Here is a 17,617-nt window from a genome sequence, read left to right on the forward strand (position 1 = left end):
AATCTTTATTAATTAACATATCCCAAACCTAAGCTGTAATCATAAAAAGCTCACAAATTTAACCAAAGAATTCCACTTTGAAAAGAATTTGAACTAGAAAATTTTATATGACAAAGAGTTATTAGAAATTAAACTTTAGAGAGAAATTGTAAATAATTTTTCTAGACATCATAACTTTGTTAATATTCTTTTAAAGTAGAATTCGAGCCACTAATGGTGCGCATAATAACCATTCTATCTCTGGCCAAATCTATTTTTCAGCTCCCGGGAACAGGTTTGGAACAGAAATCCGTTTTATAATGCAATTTCAATTTTTTATTTTTGGAACAAATTTTTAGTCTAAAAATATGTTTGGAACAGAAATGCGAAGTACCAACTTTCTACTTTTCTGTTTCTTGAACAAAAAGAAAAATAAAAACTCTTCTCATCGCTCATCTTCCCCTCTCGCCGTTGGCCGCCGCCACCCCCCGCTGGCTGTCGTCCATCGATGCATGGAAAAGAGCATTAGAGGGAGATATTTAAGAAAGCCTATGAAACGAATTTTTGTTCCGGGAAGCGAATATGTCGTTATCAAATGCGTATCTGTATTTAGAAACTCGTCTAGGGAATTGATGATGTGTATATTTGACTTATATTTTGATTATATTTGGTGGTATTTTGGGCAAATATTCGAATAAATAGAGTGTAATTTATCTGTTTTTATGCATTGTGGTTAGGTGATCGTGAATGATGCAATTGTGAAGATTTTGGACGCTTTTGATGTATTTTTGAGCTATTGGTTGGGATTCTGCATGTAAAAGATCCATTTTCCAGAGATCCGTGCTCACGGTTTAAGGTCACGCGGATGCAGAGCTGATGCAGAATTTGGGGACGTGATTTGGCCATTAATTTCCATATTTTCCAAATCTGATTGTGGAGGATTTTTGTACTTAAATAGGACTCTTAATTAGGGACATTAGGGAGAAGTTTTTGCCTTTTTTTTCTCTTTCCATGTTGGATAGAATTTCTTTTTCTAGACTTTCTCTTTTTTTTATTTAAGAGGTTGAACGCAAGAGGGGAGGGGAGACTTGACTCCAGAAAATTCAGAAACATATTATTTTGCGCATTTTGTAGCCATGTGTGGCTAACTCCTCTTTAATCTAGCAAAGGATTATCAAAGTTCAATTTCATTCAAGTTGTAAGATCTAAACTTAATCCTCCTTCTTAATTTCTGCAGTATTTATATATTCTCTGTTTTATTGTTTACCATTGCTTTGTTGATTGTTACAATAAGAGCTCATTGTGCAATTGACAAGGTGATAGTTTACCAATTGAAATACCCAAACCCGTAATTGTTTAGGTGTTTTAATAATAATGGCAAATAATATGACTTGATTAAAACCAGATTTTCAAGTTGTATTATGAGAATATATGATCTAGCTTGAATAAGTTACGCGTGTGATTTATTGGCTACGGTTGGGTTTTTCTCGTTTTTCATGCTATTAGCGAATTGAATCCTTGGCGCGTGTCGGGATTATTCGTTAATAAGGGATTAATCACAGGCGCGTGTCCGGTTAATCTAATATTAAGGAAAGATTAGATTGTTAGAAGCGTTTCAACAACCATAACCAGTCTATTGCAGTGTTTGAGATTATTCGTTTGACTCAATGATCAACTTCCGAACTTGAATGAGATTACCTTTGCTAGATGTTGCATAATCTGATTTTCTTTAATTTTTGTTTGCTTATTTTATTTAAGTATATTATGCATAAACCTCCCTTTTTAATTTTGCTTTTATTGTTTACTTGATTTTCAAAGGATTAACAATTTGTCAGTCTCTGTGGATTCGACTCTGCTCACCCTAAGTACAATTTATTTGTGATTTAGAGAGTAGGAATTATTTTTGGTGAATTCAACCACCACCAGGAATAGAAATTGAAAAATCTATTTTTGGCTAGAGATCTATTTCAGGAATAGAATGGTTATCATTCGCGTTCTAAGCTTATTAGAGTACTCGAATTTTAGAGTACTCTTGTAAAAAACATAATGAACATGTCTTATTTGACACACACACAAAAAGAAGAAGAAACAATAGTTAATGAAAGTGAATAAAAATCTTGAGATTGATCTATGCACATAGATGTATGCTTTTCCTCTTTCGTACCATTGTTGTCATTAATGAGGTCCCAGGGAGGGCTATTTTGGACCATTTAAATTATAGGGTGTGTCTAAAGCTATTTAAGGGGTGGAATAGCGTGAGCCGATTTCTTATTCCAGGCATATAACTATCATTTCTCGCTAAAAAGATATATAATTTCCTAGGCATTCATTATGATACACCTAGAATTATCCTTCGAAGGATGTGCAAACTCTGTAAGTCTCCATTGTTTGAAGAGTTTGCGGCTTGATTATTAAACAAGAAAGGAAAGGCTCATGGCTCGTTGCTTTGTTCTTTTTATCATGCGATGGTTAACGCTCTTGGTGATTGCCATGAGAGAAACTTTTGGAGCTAGGGCTCCTCTCGTTATCATATCAGGAGGACCATTGTCACGACCCGAACCCTACGGCACGCGAGCATCCCAACCGAGGTCGAACTTGTGCGACGTCCCAGGACGCGTCGCCGACTCAACACAGAGAATCATGCACACGCGGAAGCAACATAAACACCCGTACAATTTAAAACACATGACCAAAGATAGCATAAGCAACAAACAACATTATAAATATACACTTGCATTAACAACAGGGAAACATATACAATATCCATTTACAGCATAATCACAAAAACCAAAAGCGGGTCAATGGCCACTACTTACAAAAAGGGGTAGGTGGCCCAGGCGGTCAGTCTAAGCACTAACCTAAGGAAGGGCTCCGGTCAAAAAGGTACTGGCCCGACCTAACTAGGGATACAGCTAAGCCCTAAGGTACCCAGTCCGGGTCAGATCTCGAGGACTCAGAAGAGCTGTCAGACAACTCGATCTCGGAGTCCATAGAATCCAGCTCGGACTCGGCCTCAGAATCGCCCTCCTCTGGCTCGCTCTTCGGCTTGAGGTCCTGCTCCATCGGCTCCGGCTCGCCATCCGAATCCATAGGATCCGGGTCAGAATCCCAGTCCACCGGCTCCTCATCCATCGGATCTGGCTCGTCGACCTCCCAGATGACGGGTCCGTCTCCATCGTCAGAATCCTCTCCGAACGAGGCCTCGGGGCTCGCCAGATCTCCATCCTCACACTGGGGATCTACATCACCTAGCCCGTTGAACGGGACATCAAAGGTCCTAAGAGGTCCGAATGTCCCGGAGTAGTCCCTGAAGCACCAAGCTATATTCTCGTGGGCCTGAAAGTGCTGTTCGCCCACATCGACCCATACTGTAGTAAAATGCTAATATACGTATCCCCGTTCCCTACGGGGTACTCGATCACCTCCCGGTCTATCCGAGATGGGATCCCAAAACGGATAGGAACTTCTGACATCCTCAAGGCCGGGGGTCTGAAAATGTGGGTTTTAACAACCGTGAGAACGAATCTCAGCGAGTAAACCCCCTAAACTTAAACTAGGCTAACATGCACCTCCTGACAGGCAAACAATCACCCTAACAGATCAAAATCAATTGACCTAGGCTCTCGGGCTCAGATCGAGCACACAAATGACCCTGTAGGTTAGGCATATAATAATCACGATAATGGCACATGCACGAACATACGCAGCCACACGTACGCCATGCACATGCTCATGCTCCTTGATGTCGGCATCACACACGGTTCACCGATACGCGCATACTTGCACACCTGCCAATGCATTCTTGCACACATATGCCATCAATATGCCCATGCTCATGATCCGGCTCAATTATGCACACTTGCACACTGCCAAATTCTCATTTATTAATCGACCTGCGTAAAACGCATCAGGTCTGCCAATATCCAACACTTCCTGGCCCGCGTAAAACGCATCAGGCCCAGTGTCTCTAGCCCGCGTAAAACGCATCAGGCGCAACACCGATCTCCATATACGGACCGAACCCGCGCAAAACGCATCAGGTTGGCCGTCTTCCAGCAATCCGGGTATCGTCCCACGTAAGACGCATCAGAACGGGTTCAATACTCCGCGTAACACGCATCAGGGCTTATAGTGATCACACGTATACACACATCAGATTTTATCTGAACACCGCGTAAGACGCATCAAGGTGATTAGGTGATCACATGCTCATGTCAGGCACGCATACTCGCACAATTCTCATATCATGCCAATGCTCAGCATACGAAATGCGTGGCCATGCACAATGAGCACTCGATTTCACATAGGCACACAATCAATTAATGCCAACTCAATGTGCATCTCAAAATGCTCAATACCACAAATTTACTTGCCCAATTAGTCCAATAACTCAATTCAACCACGATATGGTCGACTCACAATTTAGCATGCTCAGAACATCACATTGACATGTCCAATTAATACAATTAGTCCGATTCGAACACGGCCCACAATTGGCACACAATTACCATGCGATTAGAACAATCCACATACGCATTCGCACGGACCGCCATGCCTCCTCATTCTCGGCCACACTAGACATGCATCATGGCATCACAAAATTAACATCCAATCAATCACAACCAGTCACCAAAAGGATAATACAAAGCATGCTCGGGATTTCCGCCATTAAGCCATAAATTAACCGAACTTAGGCCAATCAAACCCAATAATTCCAGCCATTAAACAGCCCACTCTAGGGCACTAATCCACATTGAAATCAACATAATAGACTCCCAAATCATCACATAATCACCACTAATTAACCAACCCACTAATCATCCCTAATTTCCCCTAATTAACCCCTAAATTAACCTAAACCTATCTAGAAATGCTAATTAGCCTAATTAGGGTTTAGGGTTAATACTCACTTAGGCTCCTAAGCTCCAAACAAGGCTGAACAGGTGGGGGAAACGGGTGGCCCGAGCTGGTCTCACGGCGGCGGACGGTGGCTCCCGCGGCGGCGGCGATCGGCGATTCACGGCCAAGGGGCTGATCGGCGGCTGAGGAAGGAGAGAATGGGTGGTTGAGGGAGTGAGGGTGAATGGTGATGGTGCAAGGCGGGGCGAGCGGCGGCCCCGGCGTGGCGCGCGGCGGCGGTGCTCCTCCGGCGACGGCGGCGCTCACACCGAACAAGGAAAATGGAGAGGGAGAGAGTGAATCGACGAGAGGGGGAGGAGAGGGGAGAGTGGCCGGCTGGTGAGGGTGAGAAATGAGAGGAGAGAGAGTGAGGGAGAGTGTTTAAGCAAAGGTGGTGAGTGGAGTGGTTGACTAACTCCCCAAAAATTACCATCAAGCCCTCACACCAATGGCCATGATCAACTAAGACTAAAATATCTAGGGGTAGATTGGTCCACTAATTTTTTTAACAATAATAGGGGCAGATAATTCCAATCTAAACTCCTAAAATTCGGAATTTAGGCTTAGAGGTCCAAGGGCAAAACGGTAATTTTCCTGTCTCGGGCCAAATTTCCAATTTTCGACTCTACCGATCCCAAATATAATTGGCCACACTTATACAACGTTGTCCTTGCAAAAATAGTTGTGTACGTCCACGAAATTCGACACCGAAGTCCGAACTCAATTCCACGATCGATTTCACTCAAATGCGATTTTAGCGTCTCTCACTAACGGGTGGCTGTTTAGGGGTTACGCGTATCAATCTAGGGTTATTCGAATCGTGACAGTCTCGATTCCCAATAGAACACGAGGATTTATCGCTACTTCCGGAGGGTCGCGATCGTTCGGAATAAGTTCGGGATTATTCGCCACGCGTACTCTCGGTTGTGCGGAATCACCCGCTATCCGATCGTACGTCGCTGGCCAAACCAAATCCGTCACCCTCCTTGGATCGGCCCACATTGGCCCAAAATATTCCCTCGTCGTTCCTCGGAATCGGACTCGATTCACGGTCGAGTTCTTGGGTCCACGTACCGTTTTCCTAGTTAGCCATTCCCTATTGATCAGTATCCCGATAATGATCAGTTCCGGGCGAGACTTACTAAAACGAAATGAGAAATACATATCCATTTTATTGATCACGAAAGTGGGTCGAATTCAGGACGTTACAACCATGAAGGCTGCTAGGAACTGCGTCTGTCTCCACCTACCACTATCATGTTGTCAACAAAAAAAGGGAACATATAAATGGATGTTAGCTGCAGTGTCTTCACATATCAGCTTAGTCAACAAAGTGCACCACAAAGCTAAGGGTAAAAATCCTATAGATCTTACATTGAAGCGAGGCATTAGCATCCAATTCTCAGAGCTTCCAGATGTATAGCTACTGCGAATCATTTCAATGGAACAATCACTAACAGGCACAGCACCTTCATTCTGCAAATGACAAATAAGCTCAGTTTCTTGAATCCTTGTCTACGAATTCATATCTAAAATCAAGCTGGCATCATATTTTGATTGTTGGCGCGTTTTATGTTCCTCATAGGACTTCTAGTACCCTGCATCGAATCCGAAAGCTGCACCTTCTTGACCCTGTAACAACATGGTTACAACATTAGGAGCATAACCGACACATGCAGCGACTAATTTCTACTTTGAGTTCTTCTATTCTGCACTCCATGGCAACCTAACCATATAGTCTTGACCAGGAAGAGTCGTGAATTCTTTAGACAGATTCTTTTAAGAGGGTGTGAACTTATTCAAACCCTTTTACTTGAGTTGTCCTAATCTTTATTACATCACTCGTACGGTTGTTGTTGGCTGATACACTGGTAAAACATTTATCGACAAACAATACCATTCTTTGCTTGCGTTCATTGGCGTCGGGATGTTGCGCTCTTAAGTACTCCTCGTGAATGCGAGAACAGTACAATCGAAATGGTTTTGAACTAGGGCTATCGGTTCAAATTGTTACGCCTAAACACTCGACGACAATATCATTTAAAAATCGGGAAAGACCGGCGGCATGAGATGGCGATACCCATTCTTTCTTCTACTTTGGCTCAACAATTCAATCACTAGGCATGACATGCACTACAAAATATTGAAGATGGTCACTCAGATCTATCTCGGTGGAGAATCTGGAGATGTATAGAAAGAGTGAGTTAATGCTGCAGCCGAGCAGAATGCCGCAGTTTGGGCATATGGTGCGCATCCATGTCTCATCATTACAAATAAGTGAAACAAGAATAAACTAGCCAAAGGAATCCTAAACCGTAATCAGAGCCCAATACATCTTCCCCCTTCTCTCTCATCTCCGTCGTCGCCCCCAATGACCTTGCCAGTCACCAGAATCGACACTGTAGTCGCTGTTCCAGCCACACCACCACCACCACAAAGGCCATCGTTGCTGCCACGAAGCACGAGTTTGGCGTTCGATGCCGTTGGAAAAACCCACCAATGTAATCGAGCTAGCTAGAGCTAAGTCGGGTTGCAGACAGAGAGACGAGCAGCTTTGAGACATTGTTGTGCTTGGCTCGATGGCAGTGATTCTTGGTACGCTTGTTTATGAATCGAGACAAGTCGTCTTCCATCTATGTGGCATTTTAATTAGACACACCAAATGCACACATATCCCTCTAGTACTTCACTTAAAATTCTAGGTTTCTACCTTTTATTATCAGTCGTTTCATTTCCTAGCTAGAAAGATGCATCTTAATTTTCTTTCGGCCATTTGAATTTCTTCACATATATACTTACTTTTTGTCGCAAAAGATTTTATTCTGTATACTTCAATCATCTAGTAGATAACAACCCCGCGATGGCCACGAAGACGAATTAAATTCTCAAACTCAGTGCTTCGATCGATCAATACTTAGAAAAAACACTATCACAGTGATAGGATTAGATCATATGAAAGTGAATACATAGCGAAGATAAAAAGTCGTGAACCCTACTAGTACAGCATTCGATAAGTAACAGTCCTCAAAACTTGTGTGGCTCGATATCACACTTATTAGTAACCTCCGCACAGTTGATTAAGTCGATCAGACCCAAATTGCTCCGGCTTGTCTAAGCCTCGGGACCAAGGACTGGTTGAGGTGGAGGCTCATGACCTCGTTGGTACCCCCCACCAGCTCGCCGCCGATGAACACGGTGGGCACGGGTGGGCTGCGGCCCAGCCTCGAGAGGGCCTGCTCAATCTCCCTCCCCCCAGGGATCTCATCCAACTCATGAACCACCGGGTTGACCCCGAACTCGCTTAAGAGCATCTTGACGGTGTGGCACATGCAGCACGAGCTCTTGCTGAAGATCACCACTGGCCTCTCCGACACCATTCTATTGATTCTATCCATTGGCAAAAGCACAAGCTTGTGATGCTAAAATACGTCAGAACGACTTGAAATCGATAGTCCTTACTATCTCGACAATGGAAGGCGAAACGTGAAGAGAATTCGACTCCACGACGATGAATGCGAGGCTGCGCACGTATAGGAAAATGAGAGGGAGAGAGGGAGAGAGACAGAGAGCAAATTCTTGAGCTTGTGAGGGATGATGATTGAGTTTTGATGAGGTTTCGTTGATCATTGGGAGCTTATTTATATTGGGTTTGAGGTGGGTAAAGGATTTGGATTGGATTGGATTAGCTTGGCAAAAAAGGGGTTGATAGATGAACGAGAATGAGAATGTTCTTCTAGATATTGCCATATATCGTATGATCTTTTTTACAACGATTTTCATGTTGCGAATAGAGATAAAGTAAGTGCTGCACGATGACGATTCTTTTCTTACGGAAAAGCTATAGGCGTGTCCTTTGTACGGCTTACCGTTTTTTGTTCTCGTCATATTGCTTGCTTCACATTGTCTTTCTTCATTATCCTTCATTTTTTTTTATCATTGCACTAATTATGAAGGGTGCAATAATTTTCGTGCCTTCGTTTTGTTTATCGATACTATCCCGGCGTCTGAGGTTATGGGTAATCTCTTTTTGTGCTATATCTCTAATTAATTATCTATGGTTATTTATATCTACTTAGGTTAGTAATAGAGAAATAAGTAAGTGCTTGGTATGTACTTTACGTTACAATGAAGGACAAAGTGGCGAGGAATATAAGGCTATATATATAAAATATATTCATTGTTTCCCCTACATAGTCATAATTTAACTTTACTATCTTAAGTTGCTACATATATCCGTAGACTTAATCAATTAGAGACGTAACATGAGATTACACATAATCACTAACACCCACAAGCAAAAGTTTAAGTAATACATAATACATACGCAATTTTTATCTGTAAGCAAGATTGCTTGTATGTTGACTATTTTTATAAGATAAAACCCATAATTTTATGCATACTATTGGTCTTATTTTCATGGAAAACCTTGAACTCTCTAGACTCAAATGAATAATAATTTTTATTTCTTCCTCTTATGTTCAATTTTAGAGTTTAGCGTCATTTCTTCAATTTTTATTGAACTTCTGAGGAATAATGAAGTGGTAACTTATGTTTGTATTTGGATTTTTCATTCACGAACTCATTAGAGTCAAATGTAACCTTAACATGATAAGAAATGGAATGGTAAGATTGAACAAACTATTAATTAACTTGCTTATCACCGTAATAAAACTCTAACCCACGGTTATTCAAATTAAAAAGATTTCTTACTATTTTTGTTATTATTATTGTTGTTGTTGTTAATTAAACATCTAGATGAGGAATTATAAGAGTACCGATATGCGATTGCAAGTGGCATATATAAAGAGAGATCTTGAGAACAAAAAGGTGTACGTAATAAGTCTTTTCTCTAGTACAATTATTATCCATGTTAATGGGGCTTTTTCTTGTAATGTATCTATCTCGGAGGCATCTGTTGAGTTGGAGAAGGGGAAAATGGGATTCATCCACTTGGGATTCTTTTATTCTATTCCCGAAAAAGAATTTGCCAAAAGAAACGTTAGTGAAATGATTTTTCTTTCGCGGGATTTTTTTAAAAAATAGATACTAATATCTATTTCACAAAAAAGAAAAAGGAATAAATGGCAATCTCACTACGAGAAGCTCGGTTTCGCCGCACCATGCATGGGAAAAAACAGTATTTCTTCCTTAGAAATTACTATACTGGTTTATTCAGATATTTATATTGAGTCAATCTATTTTACTTTTAACAGATCAATATTAGAGTTTTTATATATTAATTTTCGTCTTTTATTTTTTCACTTTTTCCTATCGAGTGAAGACAGAACTTTTGGCAGCTTTGGCACCCGGTTGTCCAAATTGAAAAAGGAGATGGATGTCATGAGGTCCCCAATTTTATCTTCTTGTACTTCTATCCTTGAATATGTGCTTTGTTTTGCTTGATTTATACATTGGATTTTCATTCCTCAATACGGTGTGGCGCGTATATGAGTCCCGAGAGTTATAGCCAAGAAAATTGAAGAGGTTTGAAATGACTTTTATTTAGGGGTTATTGCAGCTCTTTATATCAAATGCCCTTCTCACACGTCCCTCTCGTGACATCCCTGAAACTGTTTGTGACGAGATCATTCCAGGCTTGCGATAGCAAGGCCACGTGAGCTTGGCCTAAGCTTGCGATTCATGGTCGTCGAGGCTGTGTGAAGTCGGCCTTGAGCTCACAAGGGCCAAGGCCAGCCATGAGTTTCTGTGACAAGCTCGCGAGCCCCGCAAGCTATGTAGCAGAGCTCGGCCATGGCTGCTAAATCAAGGTCGTTCCACCTCATTTTGGCCTTAAGTTAGCGTGGCTACCGTTGACCACCGTCGACGGCCTCCCAAGGTGTAATAGAGGCATGCATAGTGGAGAGGGGGAGACATGGTAGTGGTGTGTTGGATTGAGCAAACCTCTCGGGTTGGGAAATAAAATGATAATTTGGTAAATTATGTGAGGGTGAGAGATGTAACGTGAATTTCATTGTAAAAAATGAAGATGAATGGTAAGTTTTGAAATGTGACTATGGCATCTGATATGACGTAAAATTGAACATGGTTTTTGCAATTTTTCCTATAATATATAATTATTTGAATAAGTTTTGATTTTAATTTGATATTTTGACTTTTCACATCTTTATGCATATATAAATGTCAATGTTCATACTTATCCAATGTACTCAGAATGCTTTTGCGTTTTTTTTAATTTAAAATAAGGCTACTTGGATTATTTTGATGAAAAAGTGAAAATAGCTTTTGGGTTTTCCAATGTTAACAAGAAAATGTTGTGGGGGGTTTTCATAAAGGATTTGGGTCATCTAGATTGATTATGATGTAAATTGACATTTTGGGAGGAACATCATCATATTGAATTCGATAGTTGAGATGCTCCCTCTCTCTCATAAGGATCTTATCCATATTTAATGGGATGGTAATATAAAATGCTTTTTCTCATCCGTTAAAGGAAAATGATCTTCTAGTACTTCTTAGAAAAGGCCAAAAAAAAAAACAAAAAAGCAAAAGAGAGAAAGATTTGCATTTCGTCCACACGTGTCAGAGAGATATTGTTCATGAAAGGTCAAGATCACATAGTAATGTATTCTCCCTCGTGAAAAATCGCGTCGACGCAAAAAAGATACTTGACTTTTGTTACCCACTTTTTCATGTGTCGTCGCGAAGTCGAATATTGGTTCTTTACATAGATGAGCACAGCAAATGTATTTGCCCATATGCTTGCTCTTTCAAGCATGGGGAACTTGTTCTCTAGAATGTCGCTAGTACTTCCACACAAATATGAAATCATGCAAGATAGTACCAACAATGATATGTGTTATGATGGAATCTTGAGTGTTTGGTCAGCATATGTTAGGTTGAAGTTTACCGAACTTGCTTATATTCAACACGGCATTACATAATTAATATCCACGTGCAATGAGTAAGGCAACGTTTGGTTGCCTGAATTTCTAATCAAAATAGGACTGGATAGAATATGATATGAAATCCAATGATTTTGTTATATATTATCTATTGTTTGGTGAATGCCAGCAATAAAACCGGATATTTTCATATTCTATCATGTTCTATGTTTTATATGAACGGCATATCAACGTAAATGAACTTGAAAATGCACAAACGGAGATGATAAGAATCTCTTACTATCCACTGCTAAAGAAACCACAAATGTACAAGTAGAGATATTTCCACAATAAATCAATGATTATTGTACGATCTAAATCTTAAACAGCAAAAAGCTCATTGTAGCATTCCAAAGCTACCAGTTCGACTATGACAAAAAATGTAAATGGGCTACAGCAACGTTGACGAGGTAGATCACCTAGCAAATGACGAATCTAGTAAGAGAGAGAAAATATAATCATTCACCTTCGTGATTTCAAAAAGTATATGCTCAGATTTTCTTGCCTATTTCATTTTTATTTAGGAAAAATGACACAAACAGTCTCTAAACTTTGCCTCCATGTGCAATGTGGCTCCTAAACTTTTAATTTGTTCAATGTGGTCCCTGAATTTTAACCCAATGTGCAATGTGGTCCCTGAACTTTTAATTTGTTCAATATCATTCCTAAATTTTTTATACATGTTCAATTTAGTCCATAAACTATATAAAAATATTCAATGTAATCCTTCCATTAATTCAAGTTTATGGATTATATTGAACATTTTCATATAGTTCAGGGACTACATTGAACATGTACCACTAGTCTCGGGATCTCATTGAACAAATTAAAAGTTCATGGACCATATTGAACATTAAACTAAAGTTCAGGGACTATATTGAACAAATTAAAAGTTTAAGAACCACATTGCACATTGGGCCAAAGTTCAGGGACTGTTTGTGTCATTATCTATTTTATTTACTTACTATTTTTTTTTATTTTTCCCTCTATTTTATTTATTTTTTATTCTTTTATTCCCTTCCATTATTCCGAAATAAAATTTTATTAAATAATAAACTATATTAATATACCTAAAATTTGTAATGAATATAAATACTAAATATATAATATATATTATAGGATTAAAAGAAGGGTTAATACCATGAAAAACCCAAACCGATATACCTATGAAAAATTTACCCAAAACTAATTTTTTGATCACTAAAAATCCCAAACTGGTACATTTGTGATAAATTTACCCCAACCTAATTTTTTTACCACCAAAAACCCCAAACTGATACTCTTGTGACAAATTCACCCTCCGTTAAATTGGATTAATACCATGAAAACTCACAAGTTGATAAACATGTAACAAACGGAAGGGTAAAACCCAAAATGGTATACTCGACAACTGCCACATCTGATTTAACTCAACAATTTAACGGTAAAATTTAATGGAAACTAATGGAGGGTAAATTTGTCACAAGTGTGCCAGTTTAGGGTTTTTGTGGTGAAAAAATTAGTTTGAGGTAGATTTATCACATGTGTACCAGTTTGGGATTTTTTTGTTGTATTAATCCTAAAAAAAGAAATGCAAATATATAAATAAATATGTGAATAAATAGAAACGAAAATTGCTGTTATTTTTAATTTTCTATTTCATTTTACAATTCAAATATTATTTATATTTAATTATTATTCAATTTTATTTATTTAAGAAGTTTGTTTTTTGAGATAAATAACCTTTATACTATGAATATAAGAAATCCTATCCACCTTTATCCTACCTCCCTCATGAAATATTTTTATCCGAGTTATATCTTTCTTATATCCAACTTTATCTTTTTCTTGAGTAGGAACCAAATACAGGATAGGATAACTTAAGGCTTAACCTAAGGCTTCAAAAATGGGATGGTGGGTGTAGCCCTAATATTATTATGAGCGAAGAATGTTGTGATTTGATATGTCATATATTTTTTAACAAAGCAGCTTCACGCAAAATGTGGTCAGAGTTGTTTTTCTAGACGGGATAGTACATGTATGTCTATTTTTCTCAAGGAAGATATGGTTATGAATAAGCAAGTATTGATAGTCAATGATTTTTCTATTAAAAACCCAAAATATCTTAGGCTTATGTTATTTTCACTCCCTAAATGACTGTTGTAAACATAATTTATTGAGTTAACGAAATAACCTCAAGAGAATTTATTGATCAAAGTCACAAATGGAAATGATGAAAGTTGTTATTTATTGAAAATATAAAAGTTGTTTGTCATGAAAAGACTATTTGTATTAATCAAAACAATGTAGTTTTATTCGACCACATTATGTTATTTTCTAATCGTTTTTTAACAAACTCCATTTCCTCCCTTCTACTCACTAATGTACTTAAGGTGAACTCTATTGAAGGATTGTTTGCGATAAGTTTGAACCTTCTTGCTAACCTTTATTAATAAACATATCCCAAACCTAAGTTATAATCATAAAGAGCTCACAATTTTAACCAAAGAATTCCGCTTAGAAAAGATATTGAACCAGAAAAATTTACATGATAGGGAGTTATTAGAAATTAAACTTTAGAGAGAGATTGTAAATAATTGTTCTAGCCATCATAATTTTGTTAATATTCTTTTAAAATAGAATTCCAGCCACTAAGCGCATTAGAATACTCGAATTTTAGAGGACTCTTGTAAAAAAATAATAATGAATATGTCTTATTTGACACTCACACACAAAAAGAAGGAGAAACAATATTTAATGAAAGTGAATAAAAATCTTGAGATTGATTTATGCACATAGATGTATGCTTTTCCTCTTTCATATCTATCTTGTCATTTATGAGATCTCAGAGAGGGCAATTTTGGACAATTTAAATTATAGGGTGTGTCTAAAGCGATTTAAGGGGTGGAAATAACGTGAGCCAATATCTTATTCCAGAGATATAACTATCATTTCTCGCTAAAAATATGTGATTTTCCAGGCGTTCATTATGATACACCTAGAATTATCCTTCCGAGGATGTGCAAACTCTGTAAGTCTCCATTGTTTGAAGAGTTTATGGCTCGATTATCAAACAAGAAAGGAAGGGCTCATGGCTCGTTGCTTTGTTCTTCTTACCATGCGATGGTTAACGCTCTTGGTAATTGCCATGAGAGAAACTTTTGGAGCTAGGGCTCCTCTCGTTATCATATCCGGAGGACCATGAAGGCTGCGTCTGTCTCCACCTACCACTATCATGTTGTCAACAAAAAAAGGGAACATATAAATGGATGTTAGCTGCAGTGTCTTCACATGTCAGCTTAGTCAACAAAGTGCACCACAAAGCTAAGGGTAAAAATCCTATAGATCTTACATTGAAGCGAGGCATTAGCATCCAATTCTCAGAACTTCCAGATGTATAGCTACTGCGAATCATTTCAATGCAACAATCACTAACAGGCACAGCACCTTCATTCTGCAAATGACAAATAAGCTCAGTTTCTTGAATCCTTGTCTACGAATTCATATCTAAAATCAAGCTGGCATCATATTTTGATTGTTGACGCGTTTTATGTTCCTCATAGGACTTCTAGTGCCCTGCATCGAATCCGAAAGCTGCACCTTCTTGACCCTGTAACAACATGGTTACAACATTAGGAGCATAACCGACACATGCAGCGACTAATTTCTACTTTGAGTTCTTCTAGTCTGCACTCCATGGCAACCAAACCATATAGTCTTGACCAGGAAGAGTCGTGAATTCTTTAGACAGATTCTTTTAAGAGGGTGTGAACTTATTCAAACCCTTTTACTTGAGTTCTCCTAATCTTTATTACATCACTCGTACGGTTGTTGTTGGCTGATACACTGGTAAAACATTTATCGACTAACAATACCATTCTTTGCTTGCGTTCATTGGCGTCGGGATGTTGCGCTCTTAAGTACTCCTCGTGAATGCGAGAACAGTACAATCGAAATGGTTTTGAACTAGGGCTATCGGTTTGAATCGTTACGCCTAAACACTCGACGACAATATCATTTAAAAATCGGGAAAGACCGGCGGCATGAAATGGCGATACCATTCTTTCTTCTACTTTGGCTCAACAATTCAATCACTAGGCATGACATGCACTACAAAATATTGAAGATGGTCACTCAGATCTATCGTGGTGGAGAATCTGGAGATGTATAGAAAGGGTGAGTTAATGCTGCAGCCGAGCGGAATGCTGCAGTTTGGGCATATGGTGAGCATCCATGTCTCATCATTACATATAAGTGAAACAAGAATAAACTAGCCAAAGGAATCCTAAACCGTAATCAGAGCCCAATACATCTTCCCCCTTCTCTCTCATCTCCATCGTCGCCCCCAATGACCTTGCCAGTAACCACAATCCACAGTGTAGTCGCTGTTACAGCCAACCACCACCACCACAAAGGCCATCGCCGTCGCCGCGAAGCACAAGTTTGGCGTTCGATGCCGTTGGAAAAACCCACCAATGTAATCGAGCTAGCTAGAGCTAAGTCGGGTTGCAGACAGATAGACAAGCAGCTTTGAGACAGTGTTGTGCTCGGCTCGATGGCAATGATTCTTGGTACGCTTGTTTATGAATCGAGACAAGTCGTCTTCCATCTATGTGGCATTTTAATTAGACACACCAAATGCACACATATCCCTCTAGTACTTCACTTAAAATTCTAGGTTTCTACCTTTTATTATCAGTCGTTTCATTTCCTAGCTAGAAAGATGCATCTTAATTTTCTTTCGGCCATTTGAATTTCTTCACATATATACTTACTTTTTGTCGCAAAAGATTTTATTATGTATACTTCAATCATCTAGTAGATAACAACCCCACGATGGCCACGAAGACAAATTAAATTCTCAAACTCAGTGCTTCCATCGATCAATACTTAGAAAGAAAAACTATCACAGTGATAGGATTAGACCATTTGAAAGTGAGTACATAGCGAAGATAAAAAGTCGTAGCCCTACTAGTACAGCATTCGATAGGTAACAGTCCTCAAAACTTGTGTGGCTCGATATCACACTTATTAGCAACCTCCGCGCAGTTGATTAAGTTGATCAGACCCAAATTGCTCCGGCTTGTCTAAGCCTCGGGACCAAGGACTGGTTGAGGTGGAGGCTCATGACCTCATTGGTTCCCCCCACCAGCTCGCCGCCGATGAACACGGCGGGCACGGGTGGGCTGCGGCCCAGCCTCGAGAGGGCCTGCTCAATCTCCCTCCCCCTGGGGATCTCGTCCAGCTCGTGAACCACCGGGTTGGCCCCGAACTCGCTTAAGAGCATCTTGACAGTGTGGCACATGCAGCACGAGCTCCTGCTGAAGATCACCACCGGCCTCTCCGACACCATTCTATTGATTCTATCCATTGGCAAAAGCACAAGCCAGTGATGCTAAAATACGTCAGAACGACTTGAAATCGATAATCCTTACTATCTCGACAATGGAAGGCAAAACGTGAAGAGAATTCGACTCCCCAACGATGAATGCGAGGCTGCGCACGTAAAGGAAAATGAGAGGGAGAGAGGGAGAGAGACAGAGAGCAAATTCTTGAGCTTGTGAGGGATGATGATTGAGTTTTGATGAGTTTTCGTTGATCATTGGGAGCTTATTTATATTGGGTTTGAGGTGGGTAAAGGATTTGGACTGGATTGGATTGGCTTGGCTAGGAAAAAAGGGCTTGACAGATGAACGAGAATGAGAATGTTCTTCTAGATATTGCCATATATCGTATGATCATTTTTGACAACGATTTTCATGTTGCGAATAGAGATAAAGTAAGTGCTGCACGATGACGATTCTTTTCTTACGGAAAAGCTACCGGCATGTCCTTTGTACGGCTTACCGTTTCTTGTT

General features: G+C 39.5%; 2 protein-coding genes across 2 annotated transcripts in view; both read right to left on the minus strand.

The window, feature by feature from the left end:
- LOC115665869 (monothiol glutaredoxin-S2-like) overlaps window positions 1–17,412 on the minus strand; it is a 39,411-nt gene extending 21,999 nt beyond the window's left edge. The window contains exon 1 of the mRNA XM_056312048.1: window positions 16,799–17,412. Within this exon, the coding sequence (XP_056168023.1) occupies window positions 16,822–17,130 (309 nt within the window). The 5' untranslated portion in view covers window positions 17,131–17,412 and the 3' untranslated portion in view covers window positions 16,799–16,821. The remainder of the gene's footprint in view (window positions 1–16,798) is intronic.
- On the minus strand, window positions 7,793–8,475 carry LOC115682935 (monothiol glutaredoxin-S2-like). Its single transcript, XM_030607303.2, has one exon. It carries the CDS (start codon window positions 8,271–8,273, stop codon window positions 7,965–7,967), a length of 309 nt encoding a protein of 102 aa, XP_030463163.1. The 5' UTR covers window positions 8,274–8,475; the 3' UTR covers window positions 7,793–7,964.
- Window positions 17,413–17,617: the final 205 nt, after the last annotated feature.

The sequence above is a fragment of the Syzygium oleosum genome, unplaced genomic scaffold (assembly GCF_021117445.2).
Source record: "Syzygium oleosum isolate NSW1041296 unplaced genomic scaffold, Sole_v2.1 Sole_v2.06, whole genome shotgun sequence".
Classification (NCBI taxonomy): Eukaryota; Viridiplantae; Streptophyta; class Magnoliopsida; order Myrtales; family Myrtaceae; genus Syzygium; species Syzygium oleosum.